The 24,861-nt window shown below is 44.7% G+C and overlaps 2 protein-coding genes across 4 annotated transcripts; both read left to right on the top strand.

Moving 5' to 3' along the window:
* The first annotated feature begins 697 nt into the window (after positions 1-697).
* On the top strand, positions 698-15,166 carry ppl (periplakin). The gene is made up of 22 exons (XM_058048109.2): positions 698-916; positions 4,584-4,683; positions 5,115-5,269; positions 5,362-5,482; positions 5,642-5,767; positions 5,915-5,956; positions 6,221-6,382; positions 7,270-7,377; positions 7,872-7,967; positions 8,058-8,180; positions 8,244-8,390; positions 8,679-8,830; positions 8,903-9,003; positions 9,696-9,853; positions 9,931-10,109; positions 10,182-10,320; positions 10,568-10,761; positions 10,839-10,989; positions 11,347-11,430; positions 11,526-11,642; positions 11,781-11,873; positions 12,099-15,166. The coding sequence occupies exons 1-22, from the start codon at positions 861-863 to the stop codon at positions 14,766-14,768; spliced, it is 5,274 nt and encodes a 1,757-aa protein (XP_057904092.2). The 5' UTR covers positions 698-860; the 3' UTR covers positions 14,769-15,166.
* Positions 15,167-16,270: 1,104 nt separating this feature from the next.
* glyr1 (glyoxylate reductase 1 homolog (Arabidopsis)) lies at positions 16,271-24,847 on the top strand. 3 transcript variants are annotated; one of them, XM_058048117.2, is made up of 16 exons: positions 16,271-16,369; positions 17,345-17,381; positions 17,458-17,537; positions 17,618-17,756; positions 17,851-17,961; positions 18,610-18,687; positions 19,629-19,682; positions 19,836-19,886; positions 19,984-20,057; positions 20,557-20,656; positions 20,828-20,938; positions 21,012-21,113; positions 21,209-21,371; positions 21,508-21,687; positions 21,784-21,908; positions 22,002-24,847. In XM_058048117.2, exons 1-16 carry the CDS (start codon positions 16,332-16,334, stop codon positions 22,074-22,076), a joined length of 1,518 nt encoding a protein of 505 aa, XP_057904100.1. In that variant the 5' UTR covers positions 16,271-16,331; the 3' UTR covers positions 22,077-24,847. The 3 variants fall into 3 exon arrangements, with proteins under 3 accessions (XP_057904100.1, XP_057904101.1, XP_057904102.1); XM_058048118.2 differs by lacking the exon at positions 18,610-18,687; XM_058048119.2 differs by lacking the exons at positions 18,610-18,687; positions 19,629-19,682.
* The last annotated feature ends 14 nt before the right edge of the window (positions 24,848-24,861 follow it).

The raw sequence follows: 24,861 nt of genomic DNA, 5'->3' as shown, positions 1-24,861 counted from the left end.
TAAATAAATGTGGAACCTGCAGAAGAAGTACAGTCGTCTGCTAGATCCAGCTCTTCATCTCCAGTGCTGACATGTTGGGAGAGCTTGGGAGCAATAGGAGCAATGACATAAGGTTTGGGAAACATGCCAACCACTGGCTGAAGGAAGATGACATAACCAGGAACACGAGCAGGAACAGGAAATGTAGTCTTTACCAGCTGTTGTGGAGGAAACATCACCGATGGTGATGAAGACTGCTTTCTGAAAGCCGCAATAGCAAAAAGTAAACAGTGGAAGCCCAGAGCCTCCTTTCATGCTAATGTCAATACTGCAAAACAATAAAAGGTAAGATAGTATTAAATTCCTTATCCAACATAGTATAATATATATAATAATCAATATAATACATGTCAAATTGATACAGTATAAGAATATATGGAATGCATTTCAATGACACAACTGAAAAATATCGAACCCATCATGCTATCATTGATCTGATAATGATACTACATCGTTGGTATCTAAAGTAACTGTATCGATCCCCCAGCCTCTTGGCCAGTCGGACTCGTTCAGCCAGTGCACGAGTGGCAGTGTGCGTGCTTGTGTGCGTGCGCGCCGTCAGCCGAGCATACCTGCCAAAGGGTAGGGCGTGGCCACTGCGGCCCCGCCCCCTTGTATGCTGCCTGTCAGCGAGACAGGTGACAGGAGTCAAAAAGTGACTTTTCCAAGCAATGGGCGCAGTGTAGCGTGCGTAATTGGGACGCTTCGACACAGTCAAGCGTGTGTGGACTCAGAGGACACACACACACACACAGGGACCTGCCTACACTACAAAACACCGGCTAGCTGTCCGACCCGCAGGACACCGGTCAGCCGACAACATGATCAAGAGAAAAAGCAAAGGAGGTTCCGCCGTCGTAACACCGACCAAAGCAACGTAAGTCTTTGCTCGTTCTATTCTGCTGCTTTCTGACCTCACTTCTGACCTCTATTATTTACATAGTAACTTTTAAGAACACCATTAGGCAGCACACACAAGCTTTTCGCGCCTCCGGAACCAGCAGGGAATGGCGGAATTGATTATGGGAGCTTGATGTTGACGTTCTCCTTCGATTATAGCTCAAAATCTGCAGCAAAGATAACTTGTCATTATGAAATTCGATAAGATTCACCCCTTCTCTTTTGAATATGCCTGACACGCAATCTTGAAGGAGATGGAAAGTATAAAATGTATACATACTCGCCACTAATGCACGATAATGTAAAATGACCGTGAATGGCGAAGTAGCAAACAAACTATGGTGCGTTCAAGGACTCCCAAACAAACTGCTAAATCGCTACATTGTAAACATGTAAAAGTTGTGGTCTTTTTTTTTAACAGAGGCACATGTATATTTTATACATATTTGTAAATTATTGCCCTCATACTGGGAATGAGATGTGTTTTCTGTGGAAATAGGCCAAAAAATACACATAAAAAAATCAAAAATCCATGAACTGCGAGTATGTATATCCATGGACAACATAGTGTATACTGGATGTTTAGCATTCATGCAAGCACATTCGATCCAACTTGAGCAATGCTACTTATCTCCAATCATGAATGGAATGTGTGTGTATGTGTGTGTGTGGGGGGGGGGGGTGTTAAAAGGCAGTCTATTAGTTTGCATAATATGTTGAGGTGAGGGTGTGGTGCGGTTGTAAAGTTGTAGTAACTGGTTTGATAGGTTGAGCTGGTCCACCTTTGCAAGACAATGTGGAAGGAAATGCTTGCAGCCTCTCCCACAGTGCTGAGCGCATTTAGCCCACTTCACTTTATCATCATTTCATGACAACATCATCTCCTCAGCCTGCTCTCTCAGGATTCAAGCCGTCCCTGTATTTGCATACAGTCACATGATATGTGCATAAAAGAAAACATGCAGAAGATTATTGTCCACAATGTCAAATAAGGGAATAAAAACAAAAATACAACAGAGATTTGAGGCAGGTTATAACTATTTAAAAAGTGTAATAAAATCCTTAAAATAGAAGCTGCTAAAAGGACCAGATGATAGTAGAGCATCTTTTTCCTGTCACTCAGCGGGAATTAGGGAGGGCCTCAAAAATAAACTAGTCAGTAATAACAGAATAACATCTAATGTTCTCGTTGAAAATAGTTTTCCTCTGTGTCATAAAATACATTTTTCCTCCATGATACAGTAATGGCCTATTTATGGTGATTCATTGATTCCCCACCCGACTATGATAAGTGAATTCACGCCAGCTGGGGTTCCTTATTTTTCTAGTTAGAGCACAGAAAACCTGTTTATGATCTTTTTAACATTGTTTAACCTTTAAAATGTGGGTTCTAACATTATTAGAGCCCTCTAGACATGAAATAACACCGCTATAGTCACCTTTATGCTCCTATTATTCAATATAGTAGGCATGGTAAAAGAAGATGCAATATACTGTAGATTAGCATACGTTAGCCTTGGGAGGATTCCTCCTTGTGGTTTGTTTTGTACATCTGGTTTCTGTACAGTACGTCCTGTGATGCTATTGTCTCATCAGTGTAACATTACTGACACCTAGTGACAAATCCTACATGTCATCACATCTTTGAATGCGTCTTCTGAATGACTTCTAGTTGTCTTTTAGTTCATGTAGTCATTTGCATGTTTGAAGGTGCTAAACTTAGGCAAAGAATACATGAAATGTGCGTAGATATGCATATATGTTGGACTAATAATAGGCTGTATTCAACGAGGAAACTGCATGATTTATTCATGAATATATTTTTGGCAAACCGTGAAAGAGTGAAGCTGGGAAATTGGAAGCGTGAAGTGGCGAGGGATTACTATACAGTCTAAATATGTCACTGAGGTGCTTGATTGTTCCCCTTATTACGGTAGTTTGTTCCTACTCCTGAGTAGAAAAACGACAAGAAAAGTCTGCACTGTTTAACAAGTATTTTCACGTTGCAATGCATGGAGAGCACGTGATGATGGCAAGAAAGGAGAGCAGCAAGCGTCCACACCCACCATGACACTCGTACTGCAGCCTTCTGGTTCCAGTTAGGTCATTCCCTGGCTGGAAACATCTGTACTGGATGTTGTACTGGTGCCAGGACTTTCCCAGAACCAGCAGCAAGCAAGGAACCCTACGACAACATGTTTGGAGAAGAAACACGCAAGGAAACCATGACACTTCCCACACTTGTTCCAGCTCAATTGCAGCTTAGGAGAAGGCCACTATTCATTACAACATGCACATTTCTGCTCTCGTTCTGTTTTTCTGTGTTTCCTGGTGCAGATTAAAGACATGCAAAGGAGAAGCAGCATGTGTTTGCACACAGAACCTGTTGACTGCAAGTGTTGTTTGCCATTGTGGTTTTGTGACCCAAGGAGACCAAAAACACCCCTGGGGCTGTTTTTGCTTTGGCGAGAAAGGCTGCTGTCAGACTGTCAAACTGGAGGCTTCACACGCCAGCCCAAACTTGCTTTGGTTCGGCTTGATATCAAAACACAGAAGAGGCTGGCATGAAAGTTGACCTCCAAGATCCATTCGTGCATGCATGCAGAGGGACTTATGGCGAACCTCTTTCACGCTGAGACCGAGTTGGTGCGAGTGTGAATGAGGATATGAAAGCTAGACAGACATACAGTACGCATCACCTGTCTCTCACGCACACACACACACAGATTTTTAGCATAGGCCCCATGGCAGGTGTGGTTACCTGTGCATTATTTGCAGGCTTTCATAGTCCACATAAAATCTTTTTCATTCAGAAAATATTATATGTTTTACTTTTTCCAAATGTAATATAATATTAATATTTTTTTAAGTTAAAATATATTTAAAATATGAACATTTTTGTAAATAATTATGTCAATAATAAATAATAGACTTAAACACATTTATTATTTATTATTTCTTTTTTGCAGGCTTTTTGAGTTTGACACAGGTGTCCCACTTGTTTGTCACCTTTTGCAGCCAAACACTGATTTGATGCATTCATGGCATTTGCAGTATAATAATAATAATCATTTTCATATCATAGTCCCTAAACATGTATGGAGTCATGCTGTGCCCTGGTATACCAATACAGTACAAAGGTTTTTGGTAAAAATCCTCTTCTGCTGCGTTTTGTGCTGTCTCCAGTGTTAGTTGGGAGGAGGCGTTACGAGAACACACACTTGACAGCAAACTGGCCCGGCTGGTTTTTGCTCCCTTCCTATGTGGGAGCAGACACGCCTACAAAGCTGTGCAGCGCTATCTGTGGCTTGGACTGACATCACCGCCATGTGTGTCAAAGTGCACCAGTGCTCTACCAGGGCAGGGGGCGCAGATTCGATGATGTTCATCATTTGAACAAAGATGACTTGCTGGGTTAGAACAGATGGACAAATATCCCAACTTTGATTTCTAGCAATGCAAATGAATACATTTCATTATATACAGTCACACTTGACTACAACAATAATAACATCACAAATATGACATTTTTAATGGGCGAATCAACTGGTTGCGTTCTTCGCTCATGATCCTAACCTTCCACCAAAAGCGATGCTGTGCTGTACTACCCATGAAAGATGACCGTCCTCTCTCTCCTCTTTCAGTGTCACCTCCACAGAGCTGACCGCTCTGATCGAGAAGCTACAGAAAAATGCTGATAAAGTGGAGAAGAACATTTATGATGTGGAACAGAACCTCAACAAGGTAAGAAAAACCTTGTCACAAGTCCTCAGACATATTTTTAATTGTAAAATAAATTCAATAAATGTGGAATCGACAAGTATTTGTTGTGCAAAATCATTATTTTGCACATCTGAACACAAATTCAATAAAAGCTGAAGAGACGCGTAAATACTGCATTATTCTACCGCAACATGACGCCTTATGCCTGACTCCTCCCCCTCCATACCATTGTAGCTTTACATGCACTATCCACCAGTCCTAACCCCAAAGCTGTTATTGCTCAGCTTTAGACTGAGGAGTGTCTTGTTTCAGAAGGATACGCTCCAGCAACAATATGTTAGCATTGTTGACTACTACTACCCAGGAAGCAAGCTAAACAGCTAAAACACTCCCCCCTAATGAGTTGCTATAAGAGGATGAAGAGTGATGACCTGCTTGTGTTTGATGAAAAGGATGTGAGTAAGATCAACGAGGGCAAGCAGCCGCTGTATCAGGACGATACCCACAAACGACTCCTCAACTCTTTGGACCTGCTGGCCGGCCTGGATGATGATGCCCTCAACGCCAAACGCCTCCAGCACCCTCAGGCTGAGATGATCGGCCAGGAGTGAGTGCTAATAATTATCTTTTTATTACAGCTGTTGTGCTGGAACAGCATTGACTAACCTTGTGTGTGTGTGTGTGTGTGTGTGTGTGCAGCATGAAGCAGCTGCGTGAGCGAGTGATGAAGCTGAGGGAGGACCATGAACGCATCTACCAACTTAGCCGCACTGAGGGGGTGCCCACCATCAACTGGGGCAACATGATGGATGAGAAGCTGGTAGGTGATAGGAATCAGAAACCTGGTCTCCATCTAGCATCTGGTCTGGTGATCCATAGAATGTTGTAGTGTTTAAAATGCCTTCATAGGTGATGACATGAGTAGCATTACTCTGAGAGAGTATCAGCAACATCTCATGTCTCCTTCTGTCCTTCCCAGGACAACCTGAGCAACAAGGGCTTCGGCCAGGACCTTCCATCAGTGGAGAATGAGGTGGAGGACCACAACATCTTCCACAGTGAGGTGGAGGCTCTGGCGCCTCACATTTCTGCTGGTGGTGACAAGGTACACACAAGTACTTTCAATCATAAAAGCCATTTTGACTCATATTTATGAAAGTAGTATCTACCTGTAATTGGAAGCTTTGTGGCTTCACACGAATACACCCAACATCCCATTGTTGACATGGCAACCATGTGCTTATTTGTGCAGGAATACGTCAGCGGTCTCCAGATGAAGTACAATAAACTCCTGGTAATGCAATCACACACTATCATGTATATGTTGGTGTAATGTGTACTACATCACACTCCAAATGCCCATTTCACTCTTTTATGCAGTAACTACAATAACATGTACTGTATTACACAACATCATTTACTGCCAAATCAATGCAGATTGTCTTTATAGCACTTAGTGCTATCTTGCTCTTTGCTAGCATGTTAGCTGTTAGTATTGTTGTTAAAGCCCTCATTTTTTGTGTGTTTGTGCATATTTACTAAAAGTTGTTTCCCACAGGCCCTTTCCAGCGATCGTCAGCGCCACCTGCTGAGCCTGCGTGATTACATGCAGCGCTGCACCAATGAGTTGTACTGGATGGACCAGCAGGCTGAGGAGAGAATCAACTACGACTGGAGTGATGCCAACTTGGACTACCCTGCCCGCCAGAGGCAGTATGAGGTGCGCAAACAACACAAGAAGGTTTTTTTGTATACCCATTAAAATTACGCCACAATGTCTGGCCACTTCAAATGTTAAATTTGCTCTTAAAGGGGACCTGTGATGCTTTTTTCACTTTTCTGACCTATAAATGTAGTTAGAATGTTGTATTCCTGTGTTAAACCATGCCAAAGTTTCAGATAATGAGCTTGAGAGGCTTGAGAAGTTTGGGACTTGAGTGAGTGGGACCAATCACAGCAGAGTGGGCGTGACTGGAGGCAATTCAAACAGAGCATTTTGGAAATCCAGCTGGAATAGGTGCAGATTCTGGAGAATCTAGAACGCTTTCTGTGCGGGTTATGGTCTGTAGCTGCTCTTTAGGAGTCCACAACTCAATTCAAAGGGCCAAAAAATAAACATAATAGGTCCCCTTTAAGGGCGGCACGGCGGACGACTGGTTAGCGCGCAGACCTCACAGCTAGGAGACCAGGGTTCAATTCCACCCTTGGCCATCTCTGTGTGGAGTTTGCATGTTCTCCCCGTGCATGCGTGGGTTTTTTTGGGGGTTTCCGGTTTCCTCCCACATTCCAAAAACATGCTAGGTTAATTGGCGACTCCAAATTGCCCAAAGGTATGAATGTGAGTGTGAATGGTTGTTTGTCTATATGTGCCCTGTGATTGGCTGGCCACCAGTTCAGGGTGTACCCCGCCTCTCGCCCAAAGACAGCTGGGATAGGCTCCAGCACCCCCTGCAACCCGGGTGAGGAAAAGCGGTAGAAAATGAATGAATGAAGGTCCTCTTTAAAGAAAACAGGGATTGCTCCACTCCAGTCAGAGATGCCAGGATGCCTGGCATCATAACAACAAACGCCTGTGAATGTATGAATACATCTGTCTTGTCCCAACAGAACTTTATTGGCAAATGTCTGGAGTCCAAGGAGGCCACCATCACCAAACTCAATGACGATGGAGAAAAGATGATTGCTGCAAAGCATCCAGGGGCAAATGTTATTGAGGTACCGCCTCCTATGCTTCTTTTCTTTACATGTCTTCAATGCATACCATTCTGTACACTGAACAGTGTACGATGAAGATAAAGATAAAGCAGGAGTGTCAAAACTCCCCCCAGCCAGGCCCGTGTAGTGAAAAATGAAATATATTTTGCAAGTAGATATGCTAAGAGGTCAAATACTGTATATACTCTATCTCAGCTTTGTCAAAAAGTGACTGTAATGCAGTCTGGAATAAGCCACAATACACTCTCTGGCTTAGTTAGTCCAGAACTCTGTGGCGCGGCTTTTAACAGGAACCAAAAAAGGTAGCACAAATGTTTGCTTTACGATTGATTCCCAGATTTTATTACCTCATCCAAATGTGTGTCTTTTGTCAAATATTTGCTTTTTTTTGTTTAATTTGCCCTCTATGACGTGCAATAAACTAAAAAAGAACCCATGGCCTATTCTTTGCATTCCCTGGGCCTGTAGTAGCATTGATGTGTTGTGGTTTCCAGGCTCACATGGAGGCGGTGCATGCTGACTGGAAGGAGTACCTGAATCTGCTCATCTGTGAGGAAAACCACCTGAAACACATGGATGAATACCACAAGGTAGGATGCAGTCGGTGCTTGCGTTAGGTCACCTGAGCCGACACACATGCACAGTCACACAGGTAAAGCTATCTCCACCGTGTGTTTTAGTTCCACAAGGAGGCGCGCGACACCCAAGACCTGCTGAAGCGTCTGGACACGGATGTCAAACAGAAGTACAACCCCGAGTTCAAAGATGTGTACCAGATGGAGGGTCTGATCAGAGAGCTGGATGTAAGTTTTTATTCTTCTTCCGTCCACGTTCTTGGCTAAAATGGTCCCCGTGCGCTTGTGCAGGACCAGTCCAAGGCCATGGAGCACTTCGACGAGAGGGTTGGGGCTCTTCAGAAGCGCGGCCTGCAAGTCTTACCTCTGAAGTACCGACGAGACACCCCCCAGAAGCTTCTGCCCGTCGAGTCTCTCTGCGATTTTGACACTGACGAGGTACGTAAGCTGGCATCGGCACACATGGCCACCTTTGGGATTAGTTCTGAGATTTTTTCTCAGCAAGTATTATTGACTTCCACAGCTGTCATTTCATACATTTTAACCACACATCAACTTCTTGCCTTGTGGTTCACTGATCCACTGATGCACATGCATTTCTAACCCACAAGGCATGCTGGATAACTTCCTCTTGGGCAAACATTGGCTTCCCAACATGCCTTGTGGGTGAATGATCATCAGTTCCCAAAGAAAGCATGACACATTGCACTTTTTGGATGGTCGCAGGGGCAAATCACTCGGGGGAATAGATACACTCTGCTTCGCAACAACGGAGCCAAGTGGGACGTGAAGGACGCATCTGGACAGAAGATCTCCGCTCCGGCCATCTGTTTCATCATTCCCCCCACAGACACAGAGGCGGTGGCCATCTCTGACAAGTGAGTTTGATGTGATATTGGTGGACTGGACAGCACACGCTGCTTAATAACACTTGATGTACGTGCTGGCAGCCTGGCCACACAGCAGACTTCCATCAAGCAGAAGATGGGCGACAGCAAAGGAGCTCTGCTCAAACGTTTTGATGAGCTGAAGAAGGCCAGTGGTGGTGCAGGTACGCTACTTTTTTTCATGTGTCAACATTCCCTCAACATTATTCATGTCATAATCATTGAAATAAATTATTACATATTTATGTCATTTTATAATAATTATTTTCAAGTATATGATATTTTTTAAATATTTTGTATCATTATTTTTAATTGAAGGTAATATAATTCAATAATGAAAATGGATAGTAATAATGGATAGGGTAATGGTTAGTGCGCAGACCTCACAGCTAGGAGACCAGGGTTCAATTCCACCCTCGACCATCTCTGTGTAGACTTTGCATGTTCTCCCCGTGCATGCGTGGGTTTTCTCCGGGTACTTTGGTTTCCTCCCACATTCCAAAAACATGCTAGGTTAATTGGCGACTCAAAATTGTCCATAGGTATGAATGTGAGTGTGAATGGTTGTTTGTCTATATGTGCCCTGTGATTGGCTGGCCACCAGTCCAGGGTGTATATATATATATATATATATATATATATATATTGTATTAATACAATTTTTGTAGATTTCATGAAATGAACATTCAGAGTTTTGCTTACGCATTTTTTCAAAAATGATCAAATGTCTGTTACATTATTTTTCAAACAATGGGTAACATGAGTACATTTAAGAATCATTGATATCAATAATTAATGTAATAATAATAATATTTGATGGAAGGTGACAGTTAAGTAGTAAGTGTTGTGTGAGCAGACAAGCAGGAGCAGCAGTGCCGCCAGATGATGGCAGGTCTTGACAAGGTTGCGGGTGATCTGGACAAACAGGAAAAGGCCATTCAAGCTCGACTCCGTCCCCCGCTGGAGCTGAAGAAGCCTTTGCAGGATAGCAGCGACCGCCTGCAGGATCTGAGGGTGATCACACAGTCTGCCATTGCTTTTGCATTCAGACATTGTAGTTTTAGCAGCTCACCATGCATCCTTTTCTCCAGGATATCGCCAATGCCGTCCACAGAATCGAGCCAGAAAAGACCTCCAAAGTGCAGGAGGCCAAGAATTTTTTGGTGTCAAACCCGACATCTGCCAGCGCTCCCCACCTTCACAGCAAAGTTGACGAGGTCAACAGGAAGTACGACAACTTGGAGCAGCTTCTGCAGAGCAGTCAGGAAAAGTACGTAGCTCAGCATCATCTGGAAATCTCTTTTTACTACGCCAACATTCGTTTACATCTCGCTTTCTTTAGAATGAAGAATTCCAACCAGCTTGAGGCTTCGCTTCAAAATGGCAAAACTTTGCTGTCCGGCTACGAGAACAGACTGGCCAGGGAGGACGTTGCCCCTTCAGACTTGTCCTCTTTGGAAAAAGCTCAGCGCGAGCTTGCGGTAAGGTATTTTATCATGTCGGGTATATACAGTACAGTATATACTGTACATACCTACCGCATATGTCCACTACGTGTTATAGTTTGCAACAACTGGTGCTCAAATGTGTAATAAATGAAAGAAGGAAGCTGGTGTTTGCACTGTAGACATACAGCAGTAAAAGGACAGTTCCTTTAAAGGTCGTATTTCTTTGCGTTTTTTTTCTTTCCATATTACATTCCACTGATGTCCCTTTGTACACGGGCAGGACATTGCATCGAATCTGAGGTCCAAGAGGTCGATGGTTAGCGACACGGAACAGAACCTCCGCTCGGCCAAAAGCAGCTGCGACCAAATGGCCATCAAGTTCCAGGAGCATTGCCCGGACATCGAGAGGCAGGAAGCTGACGTCCAGAAGCTCAACAAGCGTTTCAACATCCTCAACAATCAGATCGACACCAGGTCAGCCCAGGCCATCAACGCAACATCCGGCCCCCAATTCTCTTTTTGACCTTTCTGCTGTGCGGCTGCGCTCGCAGGTCTCAGAGTTTGCAGAGGGCGAAGATGTCGTACAATAACTACCGCAATGATTACAACAACCTGAACAACTGGCTTGCTCGAGTCCCAAACTACGAGCCGTCTGAAACCGACGACATCAGACAACTGGAGACCAAGCTGAAAAATCAGAGGGTAAGCAGGGCTGGATTGCTGCCAAAAGCACCGCTGTCACACTCAAAATCACCCCAGGGTCGGATTATGTGGCTCGTCTGCCGTGCAGCGTTAACAAAATATATTTAACAATTTTTTTACATTTAATTTTTGTTGATCAATGAATTTGTTGTTAGTTTTGACAGAAAAGTTATTTTTTGTTGTCAAAGCCAAATTAAAATAATTAAAATAAAATTATCGTATTAATACGTTATGATTTATTCTGAATAAAATGATTATAAGAGGCCCTGTCAGGGATGTGACCCATGGTGGAAAGCAGTTTGACGCCCATGCGCTAAAGCTCTTGTGCTGTTTGTGGATTTCCTCTTTCATCTGCAGAACCTGCTGTCTGATATTACAAGAAAGGAATCCGACATGAACAATGTCTCCAAAAATGGTCGACTTTACCAGCAAGCTATCAAAGTAAGTCCTTTTTTACACCAAGCCAGTGATAGCTAAAACTATATAAATACACTGTGTATATAGCGTAATAACACTTCATTGATTGATGTTTGCAGGACTATGAGACAGAAACAGAAAAGTTCCGATCCATACTGGACCTGAATGATGGTCTGGTACCTCAGACGTACAAGCGGAGCAGACTGGAATCTCCTGCACTGGCAGTCAAAGCAGAGGTCAGTATGTCAGTATTTATGGCGGTCGGGTCTGGAAGCGATGGACCGCCACAAAGGAAGGGTTCCCGTATTGGTCTCAGGGAGGGGAAAAAAGCCCTCCATCTGGAATATAAAATGTTCTTGTCATGTCCTTTGCAGGAAGCGGCCATTGAGGCCAAGTTCACGGAGGTCAACGCTGTCAACAAGCAAAGGCTGCAAAATCTGGAGTTCACACACAGCCTTCTCAACCAGGTGACATTTCTACCTTCACGGGTGTACGAGTGATGTCAATCCACTCCATCTGTTGTAGACACCTAACAGGTTTTAAAAAATACATTATACAGAGAATAAGTGAAGTTTTGCATGCAGAAAAAAAATCAAATAATTATTTTCCGCACTTCATGTAGTGTATACTGTACAGTCTACTATGTATACTGTTGTACTATAATATTACTACTGATTTTTATTTTTCTCTAGCAACCAGACATCCCTATGATCCAGGCTTCAAATGTGCAGTCTGTAAATTCTGCTGCCCCAGGGGGTGAGCTTTGGAGAATTAAGAAGCAGTTACAAGATGAGGTTCAGAGGAGAGAGCAGTTGGAGAAGGAGATTGAGACCATCCAGACCGACATCTATGTTCTGGAAGGACAGAAACCTCAGGATACTGTCGTCAAGAAGGAGCTCATCAAGAAAGTTCCTGACCCTCAGCTGGATGAGGAGGTCTACAAGGTCCAACAGAAGCTTTCAGAGGAACGTCGCACCACCCACGTCCTGGAGAATGATCTTGAAGTTCTCAAACTGAAGCTGCGCGGTCTGGAGACGGAGGCAAAGGAGGGGGCACAACAGTACATGGTCAAGGAGGTTCTCCGCATCGAAAGAGACCGCGGTCAGGAAGAGGAGGTGCGAAAGCTTCGGGAAGAGTTGGACGAGCTGAGAAGGCAAAAGTTGATTAAAGATAACGAGCTTATTCAGATACAAAAGCAGGTGACAATCCTGGCAGAGGAAAAGAACAAAGAGCAGGAAGTCATCACCGAAGAGGAGGTCATAAAAGTCCAAAACGATCCCCAACTTGAAACCGAGTACAGACTACTCTTTGACAGGAAGCAAAAAGAAATTGACGGCAGGAAGCAGCTGGAGGATGAACTGCAGTTCCTTCAGGAGAAGCTGCGGAGGCTGGAAAAGGAGAAGTCAATGGCTGAGGAGAAGGTTTCCATCAAGGAGGTGCTAAAAGTGGAGAAAGATGTTGCCCTGGAAAGGGAGGTGGAAAACCTTCGTAGGCAGTATGAAGACGAAAAGGCCAAACGAAGATCATCGCAGCGTGAAAAAACTGATCTCCAAAGGAAAATTGTCAGTCTCGAGGAGGAGAAGTCCAAGGTTATCATTCAAGAGAAGATGCGTGAAATCGTGCGCCCCGACCCCAAGGCTGAGAACGAGGTGGCCAATCTACGTCTTGAACTTGTCGAGCAGCAGAGGCGCTACAAAGACGCCGAGCTGCAGTTGAGGTCGTTGCAGGACGAGCTGACCATGCTCAAGAACAGAGGACCTCAAGTGGAGATCAAGGAGATCATCAAGGAGGTGATCAAATACAAGACGGATCCACAGACAGAACGGGAACTGGAAAGACTTCGCAATGAAATTGTCGACAAAACCCACCAAACTGAGAAATCGGAGATGGAGATCCGCCAACTTAACGACGAAATTCAAAGATGGAAAGATATGAAACCACAAGTGCAGACCAAAGAGGTGGTCAACGAAGTGCTGCAGTACAGAGAGGATCCAAAGACCAAGGAGGAGATTGAGATCCTGAAAAGGAAGCTGGCGGACGAGCAGTCCAAACGTCTGGATCTTGAGAGAGAAAAGTCGTCCCAGGAGGAAAAGATCAGACTGAGGAAGCTCGATCTGTCCCAGGTCAGGGAGAAGATTGTTCAGCAGGAAGTGGTGAAAATGGAAGAGGATGTTCTGCTCAGATCAGAATGTGACACCTTCGTCCAAAACATCAGCAACGAGCAGAGGCAGAAGGACAATCTGAAAGCTGAGCTTTATCAGCTGCAGAGATTGAAGGCCGACTTGGACCAGCAGCTGGAGGAACTCGAGCGTGAGCGCAGAGCCAGACGCGAGGCTGAATTGGAGATCCAGAGACTTCGGGTCAAACTTAGTGAACTGGAGATGCGTGACAAAGAGAACCGAGAGAAGGTGACAGTCAAACAGAAGGTGGTCCTGCAGCAAGATCCCCAGCAGGAGAAGGAACACTCCATCCTCAGACTCCAGCTGGACGAAGAACGACATAAGCGCATCCTGCTGGAGAAAGAACTCAACGCACTGATCCAGCAGCATATCACCCTGGAGAAGATGGATGTGAAAGAAAGAATTGTTCGCACTGAGAAGGTCCAAGTTGAGAAGGATCCAGAGGCTGAGCTTGAAATTGAAAACCTGAAGAGGACTCTGGAGGAGGAGAAACGGAGAAAGAGGGACCTTGACCAGGAGTTGATCACCATCACGTCCAGGCTCTCTGAGATGGAGTTTTCCAACACCAAGTCCACCAAGGAGCTGGACTACATCCGAGATGAAAGTAGTCGCTTGCAGCAAGAGAACCAAAGGCTGCAGAATGAAATCCGTAAGCTTCGCTCAGAGATTGAGATCACCAGCAAGGAGACTCAGCTCATCACTGAGTCGGCACCCAGGCAGGACGGAAACCTGGAGCTGAGGCTTGACTCGCTACAGAGAGAACTTTCTGAGCTCAGAGTCATAACCAGCAAAAAGGATGAGGAGATAGCTGGGCTACAGAAGAATCTGGCAGCCGTGCGAATGAAGCGAGAACAACGAGAGAGTCATCTGCGTCGGTCCATCGTTGTTATCGACCCAGATACCGGCAAGGAGATGCGACCGGAGGAGGCGTATAAGCTGGGCCTGATCGACTGGAAGATGTTTGTCAACCTGCAGAGCCAGGAGTGTGACTGGGAGGAGATCACAGTCAAGGGCCCCAAAGGAGAATCATCCGTCCTCCATGACAGGAAGTCAGGGAAAAAGTTCTCCATCGAGGATGCTTTGAGCCTCGGCCATATCACAAACCATCAGCTTCAGCAGTACATGAACAAGCAGCTCACCATCCAGGAGTTTGGTGCTTTGGTGTCGGGCAAGAACAAGTAAACACATCACGTTTGCCTTCTTTTTATGCATATCCTTTTTATTCCAACATGCGCTTGCTTTTTAATATCTTCTGACTTGTTTTGTGGTAAACAGGCATGTTTGTACTTTTTGATTCTAAAGGCGCTGTGTATTTATTTGCTTCTTAATCCATGCTACTGAATCCTACATGCAATGATGCCTCTCCTGACAGACCAATGATTTAACCATCTAACATGGTGTTGGTAGACCGCCCCGTTGCTGAGCTTTCATGTACTACACTGGGTACGAGGGGGGGACACGGGGGGGTTGTCTTGATTTTTGCCAATGAAGTACATTGGAACATCAGAATGATATTTGTGGGATTTTCCAGGTATCAAATGTATGCTCTCAAAGTCGAAATAAAAGACAAATTTAACTGAGACGCGTGTTTGTGTCATTTTGCATGGTTAGATTTCCTCTCGGGGTAAATGGTAACGGACCACCTAATTCAGGGGGTTTGCTCCCTGCATGACCAGATCACGGGTACATGCAGCCCAAATGACAATCAGCATGTCTGAGTCCATGATTCTAGCCGGAAAAAGGCTGGAGTGTCATCTCTGGGTCGGGGATGAGATCCTGCGCTAATTGGAGGAGTTGTACCTCGGGGTCTTGTTCACCAGTGAGAGAAGGCGGCTTGGCGAGAGCAACAGGCAGTCTGCAGTGATGTGGAAAGGAAAAGAAGGCGGACACAAGTGGTCAAAGACTCTTTCTTTGAGACAAGGTGAGAAGCACCAGGAGAAAGTCGTCCAGGAGAAAGTCGGAGTAGAAGCGCTGCTCCTCGACATTGAGAAGAAACAGACGAGGTGGCTCTGGCATCTGGTCAGGGTGCCTTCCGGATGCCTCCCTCCCTTGGGAGGTGTTCAGGGCCCAGGACAAGTTGGAGAGACTGTCGCTTAAATCGCCTGTGAATGCCTCAGAATCCTCCAGGGGGAGCTGGACCATTTTATACCATACTTTACCCTTTTTTTTTTTTACAAGTTTCATTGTTCTCTATACCGCTCTCCTTCATTCATATCATATTCACAACTAAACAAACCCAAGTCAGTGGTATTGCCCATCCACATGACCTGGGATGGTTGGAAATAATATTGCCAGATGTGCAATAATTATCATTTTATATGTATAAGGTAGGGTAATTTTGAGCCTTTTAACACATAGTTGTTATTATTATAATCCTGCACTGTAAATGTTAATGATACGGGAGCTTGAGTAATTATTATGGAAATTATTATATATCAGTGACATAAAGGTACAATTACATTAAAAGTCATATTATACGTGGTCTGTGACCGTATTTTATTGTAACAGATGGTCCTGAGCAACGTCAAATCGATACAATATTCAACAATTTCAACAATATTCCTGAAAATACGACAAATTTAAGCTGGTACGAGCATTTATCATTGTCCCATCTGGTAATGCTGCTTTCAGCCAATGGCGGATGCTGTGTGGGGAGGAAGGGCGGGGTTTGACCACGTGATCGGTGGGCGTGTTACGTGTTGTCTTTTCCCCTCATTCGTTGCGACGTTTTATTAGAGTTGCAAGATGGCGACGGTGCATCTGAGAATCGGAGACCTAGTGTGGTAAGATCACCTTTTAAACGTTGAAACGTGAATCTTTTCTACGTACTTACATCTGCGCTCGTCAGCGTGGTGTCGTTTTAAGTGTATGTGTGATCAGAGGTGGAAAGTATTAGCACGAGGCCAAATGTAATTCCTAAAAGTGATGGCCTCAACAACCCAAACAAATTGTTAGCCAAGCTGTGGCTAGCCTGTTTGCTAGCACGTTCGGAGAAACGGAAAGGTGTTCACATCACTGAGTTTTTAATAGTTTTTTGTGGCTACAAGTCAATCATTGGGAGCACATCGTGCCTTTTGCCAACTCTTCGTCAAAAGCAAGTGGACGGATCGTGTCGTTTACTGCTTTTTAGAGCAGCGGAAATGTAGGTTAGTTAGCACGGGGGTGTTAACTCTTCTCACTCGGGAATATGTCGCACTTTGATCGTGTGTTGCTCTTCTCTTTTCACCACACGGACTCTGTTATTTTTGGGACGGTAAATGCTAAAATAACCCAACTCTTGTTACATGCTAACGTTGGCCTGATATCACTTGTTTGCGTTCGCTCAGAATTGTCAGTTTTGCAGAAATACATCCAACATTTTCTCACGCAAGACTCGTTTAATGCTGTATTTTCAGACTTATCTCACCTTCTTGCCTTCGCTCTTTGATTAAAAACATGGCTAATTAACAGAAAACACGCCAGAGCTTCTAACGACACTGAAGTTGGCTTCCGATTATGCACTTTTAAGGGTAATATATGGTGGAATTGAGGCATGGGTGTTTGTCTTTTTAAACTATTATAAATGTGAAAACCTTTTACGTAAGACATACCTGACACTCACTATTGTATTTGTAAAACTCGAGTTTGATTTGTGAAAATGCAAGGAGGGCACACTGAGATGCACCTATTCCATACTAGACCTGGTCCACTAAACCAGTACCGGGGTGCTACGTGACAATGTTTACAAAACAATAAGCTGAATGCTCATCTCGTTTCAGGGGAAAACTTGGCCGCTATCCACCATGGCCAGGAAAGGTGTGTGATGATGAAACATATGGCTTCAATGAAAAGTAATGTTTATCTAAAATGTTTTTTTTTTGTGACATTACAGATTGTGAGCCCTCCCAAGGATCTGAAAAAGCCAAGAGGCAAAAAATGCCATTTTGTGAAATTCTTTGGAACAGAAGACCAGTAAGTCAAAACGGAAGTCGGCGTGACAGGACTCACCTTTTCCTTCTTGACCAAATCACAATCAACATTTTGTGTTCCAGTGCTTGGATTAAAGTGGAACAGCTGAAACCCTACCATGCCCACAAGGAAGAGATGATCAAGATCAATAAAGGCAAGCGCTTCCAGCAGGCCGTGGACGCCGTGGAAGACTTCCTTAAAAAGTCCAAGGGCAAAGAACAGGTGAGGGTACCCCATCCAGCACACACACACCTCTTCCGCCATGTTTGAAAGGTTTTGTCAGAGACGTCTATGTGTGTGTATACTGTATATGCAGAACTCTGAGGGTAAGGGAGACTCAAAAGGAAAGAAGACCCCCAACAAACCACTGAAGATACTGGATGAGGATGATGAGGACCTCAGTGCCTTGAGAGATCCATCGGAGAAGGTGAGTGAGACTGTTCAGCTTTTAAGGCAAGAAAAAAACATCTCTGTGGCGACTGTCAATCGTTGGTCAAGGAGGAGACTGGAGACTTCCAGCACAAGTGCACACCAACACGGCAAGCTGCAACCATTTCATGCATGTTTACATACGCTCACCATAGCATCAGTTTCACCATCATTCTTTTTCTAGGCTGCAATCATTACACAACGCACATCTTCAATCGCTTTTAAAAAGTAGGACATTTACAGGCTCAAATCCATACTCCACATCAGGGGGATTAACCGGTTTTCACTGTGGGCCACATGGCTGGTACCCCCTTGGAATTATCAGACCACATCCATGTGTATACTGTGTTTCATTCTTAATCATTTTCATCTTCTGGCGCTTTAGCAATAAACGTGGAACCTTTTGAAACAAGTACACAGAACTTTTCAAAATGACAGACATACTCACATGGTGGTAGCCCTCTGAAGGGCAACAAACCTCCCGTATGGCCCACGGTGACACCCCTGGTCTATATCCTGCTACACCAGCTACAAAACATGGAAGCAGCCCCCTTGACCCCCTGGTCCCCCTTGGAGCTGAAGGGAATCAGTCCAAATTCATCCTTTTTGTTTAAAAGGTGAATGTGTGTCTCTCTCCTCCTCAAAGGACTTAACTGACTCTGACCCCGAGCCGTCCACTATTGAGAGGCTGGGGGCTGGACCTGGATTCAAATGGGAAAGCAGTGTAGGTGAACCCCAACCCCGCCCTGACCCACCCCCCCAAAACCACCCCACCAAGCTTGCCTTGCCTTGTTCTTCTTCTACCTGCCCCTTAACCCTTTTGCTTTCCTGAGCGTGACTATGCAGACCTTTCCCTTCTGACCTTCTGGTGCTTGCACTTGACCACTGACTGTCTTGGATGCTTGGTTTGGTTGGAGGTTAGCTTCTCTGTGTGTGTGTGTGAAGACTTTTAAAGGCCTGATTTGGTTTCAGGAAAATTATTTCTTTTCCTTGTAGCTTAAACAGTCGTCCCTCGCCGCTTTGCACCGCCCTCCATAGTCAACCATGAAACAGCCATTATTGATTTCTTCTGTATTTTTGAAAATCTGCGATACAGTGCGGGACGACTGTATTCCACTTTGGAATCAAATGGTTGCATATGTGCAGCTGCTGTAGACCTCCACCCTGTGGCCAGTTGTGTGTGCGTGCGCGTGTGTGAATGGTAGAAATGACGACGAAGGTTGTTGCATCGAAGTGACGTGTGATGATTTGCACGCTACTTGAAGCACTGGCGAGCTAAGCTTTCTGGTTTCCGCCACCCGTTCTTGCACAGTCTGATTGAGAAACACTTCTCTAAATCGACAATTTTGGAATTTGCTTCCACTGTCGTGTTTTCTACAGTTGCTCTCTGGATGATTCAACCCCCCACTGGAAGAGTAAAAGTGAGCATTGTAATACTAAATGCGTTTGGAGTACTAGTTACTGTCTTTCAAAGTACTGCAGGTGATAGAGTTACATTTCCAGTGAGGGTTGAATGGTTTGAGTGCAGCTGTAATAGTTTGGTATCTGCAGTAGTTGGATGTTGACTGCCAAGGGAAACTGGCAGACCTAGCGTGGTGACAGTGGAATAAATAAGGCCGTGATTGTGTTGCGTGCTGAACCCTTCCCTTCCATGTTCTGTTGCAGCCTGTCAAGGATGACCCACATTTCCACCACTTCTTGCTTAGCCAGTCTGAGAAGGTATGCTCGCACATCAGCTCGTCATGCATCTCCCCTTCAAACCATTCTTTGACTCCACGTGTGACATGTCATTTGTATTTGCGCTAACCCTACCATAGCATGTCCTTTTAATGACCTTGTGATGATGGATTGTTGTACTTTGTGCTTTCTCAGCCCGCACCGTCCATGGAACCAATAAGCAAGCGCCTAAAAATTATTGAGGAGGTATGGTCAAGTGCATCTTGAGAAATCATGTCAAGTGTAGACACGTACTCTTCAGCCAGTGTACAAATGGAAGCGGTGTTCCTTTGTATGTTTGCAGGACACGGCATCCACATCCATTCAGGCTGCAGACAGCACAGCAATCAATGGCAGCATCACACCCACAGATAAAAGGTATCTCTCTCTCACACACACACACACACGGCAGAGTACTGCCATGTGCCTAATCATCATCCAAGCCAAACAGGTCAGATGTCCACCTGGATGGCTTTCATGCAGCCCCTCGCCACCACAGTAGGACACATTTCAGACTCATGCCATGGTGGTTTCCTTCATGAGCTCCTTTCCTCAAATTGAAGGATCATTCAAATCACCAGCTTTACTGAGCAGCTGGAAAGGAAAGCTGCAGTGTCTGAGTTTTGACACCGCTGCCTGATTGGTACGTTGGTGTCAGCTCCAGCTCAGCTGGATGAGCGTTGAAAGTGGAGAGCAGGTTGGACATGCAGATATCATGACATGACTGTGGAAAAAGTAGGAAAAGGCAAACATAGGAATGCAATCGGTAATTTGGAAATGGAAGACGTTATGTTTAGCATCCCTACAGTGTACACACTTGGTTAGAATTTAGAGTGTTGATGTTTTCATGACGTCCTGTTTCTGTCTTTGCCTCCAGGATAGGCTTCCTGGGTCTGGGGCTGATGGGGAGCGGTATCGTTTCCAACTTGTTGAAAATGGGTCATGTAGTCACCGTGTGGAACCGCACTGCAGAAAAGGTAGGAAAAGCCTGACATGCTCTAGTCCCAAACAGCGTAGTTTGGTCAGTAGATTAGGAGAGAGGGGAAGGGAATGAATTGTGAGGGCAAACATGGCTCCCTGTGTGCTATCAACCATTGGCTAAGATATGTTTAGCTGAAAAGGGATGCTTTTGTGTTTTCTTGGTCCAGTGTGACCTGTTCATCCAAGAAGGTGCGCGGTTGGGTCGGACTCCCGCTGAGGTCGCCTCAATGTGCGATATCACCTTTTCCTGTGTGTCGGACCCAAAGGCTGCCAGAGATGTGAGTATCAGAGTGGGCGATGTCTGTTTTGTATGTAAAGTCGGTTAACACGGCTGGGTGTCTGCTGATTCAGTTGGTCCTGGGTCCCAGCGGGGTGCTGCAGGGAATCCGGCCGGGCAAGTGCTACGTGGAGATGAGCACTGTTGATCCAGAGACCATCACAGAACTTTCACAGGTGTGTTTCATACACGTCCCTGCCACATGTTCAGTCAAATTGCGATTCCACTTAACAAATGTCCTGCCATCATTGTCGTATGCATCAATGATCAGGTGATCACATCAAGAGGTGGGCGTTTCCTGGAGGCACCGGTGGCAGGAAGCCAGCAGCTGTCCAACGATGGGATGTTGGTCATCCTGGCGGCAGGTGACAGAACGGTTTATGCCGACTGCAGCAGCTGCTTTCAGGCCATGGGCAAGACATCCTTCTTTTTGGGTATGTGGCGTGTTCAAGCATGCCTTAACACACCTCAACACTGCCATTGTTGGGTTTCACCCCCCAACTAACTACCAGTGTGGGGCACAGCATCGCCTGAAGGGCTGACAGTCAAGTCTCATTGTTTTCCTTCAAGGGGAAGCGGGGAATGCAGCAAGGATGATGCTCATCCTCAACATGGTGCAGGGCAGCTTCATGGCCACCATCGCAGAAGGCCTCACCCTGGCCCAGGCCACTGGCCAATCACAGCAGACCTTCCTGGACATCCTGTGCCAGGGACAGATGGCCAGCACCTTTGTGGACCAGAAATGCCAAAGTAAGTCAAATATATCAGATGACAAAAAAGCGATGGTGACTACTTAGTTTGTGAAATGTGCTAGGATTGTGTGTGTGATGTTTTTCGGGTGTGCAGATATTTTACAGGGCAACTTCAAGCCAGACTACTATTTGAAGCACATTCAGAAAGACTTGAGGCTAGCCATCTCCATGGGCGACACGGCTAACCATCCAACCCCCATGGCCGCCGCTGCCAACGAGGTACCTACATAGTGGGGGTTTATTGCCCTCTACGTATTTTGTGTGTGTACATGTGGTACAGTATTTGAGTACATGGTGTTTCTCGGGGTGCAGGTATACAAACGGGCCAAGGCGTTGGACCAGTCGGACAACGACATCTCTGCAGTCTACAGAGCCTACATTCATTAGCTTGAGGTGTGGCGACCTCGCTCTCGCATCTTTCATTCTTTTTCCTCCCTCTTGATGTAACACCTTTTTATATTTGGAATTCTTTTATTTGATGGAGGTTTTATTTTATTTTATGTTTGGTTCCAGTTTTTGCACCTGCTGTGTTAGCCGCCCATTGCGGCGGGCTTGTCCTTCTTTTATGATAGGAAAGATTGCACTGACTTAACGTAACGGAGGGGAGGTGATTCTGCTCGAAAAAAGGCTACTGTGAGCGGCACCAGACGAGCGCTTTGGCGGGGTTGTGGCTCCAGAAGAACCACTGTGAGGAGCAGCCAGGTTTGGTGAACGCATGTATAACCCCACCTACGTGTACGTGCAAACATCACTTCATTTCATTTCATGTACTCTTTGCCAGAGGGGAGAGATGGAGAATATGCCACTGCTTTGCCTTAATAAGACTAATTATCCCACACATCTTATTTATTGATCCTCATGACATACTTAGCCATCCAGCATCTTTATTCTATTTAGCGACTATTTGCTTTCAGTCTTTGCTTCCTTTTCCTTTGAGCTTTGGAAAAGTTTTCTTTTGCTTTGAACTATTCCTGCTTCTTATACTGCTATCCTAAGCTCCACCCACTTGGGACGTAGACCATGTCCACATCAGTACGCACATTTTTGTTTGGGGAAAACCTCCACCAGAGTGGAGATATTCAAAACACTGACTTGGCGTCTGTGCGTGTGTGTGTATGTGAACGGAGGACTGAGCTTTTTCATTTGTCAGAACAAACGTCAATCATTTTTTCAATTTATAATCCTAAACCTTATTTCCAGGAAAAGTGCCTGTCATCTACAATCCTTAAGTGACACATGAACGTTTTTGTCCCTACGAAAGATAGAAAAACTGGTAAAAAAGAGGCAGCTAATGAATGCATGTCATGGGACACACCTACCCATTGGGCTGATAAAGGCGCTTCCCCCAAGGTTCAATATACATGCTGTGAGCATATAGTAACGGCTACATTGATGAGCTAGTCAGCTCCAATATGTAGCGTTACCTTTTGGCTAGTGACCTAGGCATTGGGAACAAGCTCATGCTCAAGCTAGTCGCTCGCCTGTGGCGAGGTGTCAATACCACAGTAAGGTAGTTCTTGGGAATAACTGTTTTAATATACTTAAGATGCAGCTCACGTGATGGAAGTGGAGCCTTGTTGGCGCTTTTTGGAGTTGTGTCCCATTACATGCATTCTTAGCAGCCTCTTTTTCCACTTTTTGTATCTTTAGAACACACGCAGGGTCTCAGAAGGATTGTAGATGGTGGTCAATGTTCCAAAAAAGTTCACTTTTCCCTTGGAGCAAGTGAATTTCATTCTGAGCCAACACATTTTGCTACCACACAAGCAATTAAAAGAACCATTGCTGATAATTCCTGGATTCCATGTTGGCAAGCACTGTTTGTAATGATGTATGTGTCATTCTACATGTGGAATAGGACGGTATTGATGAGATGTGTTGCAAAATACAACCCTGGCCATTCATTGGTTGGGCTTTCTGAGGACACCTGGTCACATGACTGAAAAAACTCCACTCTGGTGGATGGAAATGTGCTTTTTTACACTGGAGTGGGGGAAATACCCGGCATGTGGACATACACTATTGACCCAAATGCAACATGGCTTCTCTGTGATGCTGGTATGTACTGGTGTGTGTTTGGTGTGGTAGTCACAGAGCAGTGTTCTTTACAAGCATAGTTTAGAAAGTTTTCATCAAATGAAAGAAAAAGTAACATTTTAATCTAGCAGATGGCATTTTGTTTTGTAATACTTAACTTGCATCACACGAGAAATATTGAGAATATTGACGTTTTTTGTGCTTAATTGTCCCTTCCTAAACAGGTGATGAAAAAGGGAGCGGTCTTATATTTGGGTCAATGTGCCATTTGAACTGAATTCAATGAGTATACTTATTATTGTTATATTATTTTAATTGTTCTCGGACAGAAAAGCATAGAAGCCCATTTCTGCCGCTGGAGGAAAAATCCTGTAGTAATAATGAGAAATGAAAATGATGAGATATGACATGTATGTGCTTCTGGATCCTTGGTCACATGGCACAATTTATCTCATTTTTATTTATCCACCATGCCTCCTTTTGGGATGGCTCTTTCAGTGATGGAAACATGCATCCATAAAGTGTTTTAATCAGGTTCATAAGTTGCCATTGATGCTTCAATCACTGCTACCATGCACCGTACCATACGGTACAGTACCTAGCACTGTACACGCCCACAGTACCTGCCTTCATGTAGGGAAGTGAGGTATAGCTCGTCAGTAGGTTAGTATGCAGAATACTGCTGATTGGGAGGGAGAAATTTGATGGAAGTGCAAATGTGCGATATGTTTTTTCTTAGCAGAGAAGCAACAGCGCTGACAAAGAAATAGTTTGAAGTGGAGCATTGAGGTGCATGTTTAATCCAACAGCACGCAGGTTGACTAATGTTTAATTGGACTTCTTTACACACACACAGACCTTTTGAAGCATATGTACATATGTTGCACATGAAAGTACTCATGAAGTACGGGCATCAATGCTAACCTTTTGATTGAAGCAACCTTGCAGACTAGAAGTGTAAAAATGTGATGCCCTCCGCTTTCTTATCAAATCACACGGCAATAATCATTTGGATCCACTTTGAGGAAGACAACTTTGACTTTGGGGGTAATTAGGATTTTTGTGTACATGTGGAAATATTAAGGCTTTTGTGCTGTTTAATAAATCCTCTCCTGATTACAGATGTGCATGGATT

Source organism: Doryrhamphus excisus, linkage group LG16 (assembly GCF_037039965.1).
Source record: "Doryrhamphus excisus strain RoL-2023G ecotype Guam linkage group LG16, RoL_Dexc_Guam_v1.1, whole genome shotgun sequence".
In the NCBI taxonomy this organism is placed as follows: domain Eukaryota; kingdom Metazoa; phylum Chordata; class Actinopteri; order Syngnathiformes; family Syngnathidae; genus Doryrhamphus; species Doryrhamphus excisus.
Note: the sequence above shows the minus strand (reverse complement) of the source record. Positions and strands in the feature narration are given on the sequence as shown.

What these genes read in the sequence shown, in the direction of transcription:
- ppl (XM_058048109.2), top strand. Translation starts at nt 861, where the DNA reads ATGATCAAGAGAAAAAGCAAAGGAGGTTCCGCCGTCGTAACACCGACC. An exon ending in GCGATTTTGACACTGACGAG is followed by an intron (nt 8,391 to 8,678) that starts GTACGTAAGCTG and finishes GGATGGTCGCAG; the next exon opens with GGGCAAATCACTCGGGGGAA. An exon ending in CTGCAGAGCAGTCAGGAAAA is followed by an intron (nt 10,110 to 10,181) that starts GTACGTAGCTCA and finishes CGCTTTCTTTAG; the next exon opens with AATGAAGAATTCCAACCAGC.
- glyr1 (XM_058048117.2), top strand. Translation starts at nt 16,332, where the DNA reads ATGGCGACGGTGCATCTGAGAATCGGAGACCTAGTGTG. An exon ending in AGAATCGGAGACCTAGTGTG is followed by an intron (nt 16,370 to 17,344) that starts GTAAGATCACCT and finishes ATCTCGTTTCAG; the next exon opens with GGGAAAACTTGGCCGCTATC. An exon ending in TGAGAGATCCATCGGAGAAG is followed by an intron (nt 17,962 to 18,609) that starts GTGAGTGAGACT and finishes TCCTCCTCAAAG; the next exon opens with GACTTAACTGACTCTGACCC.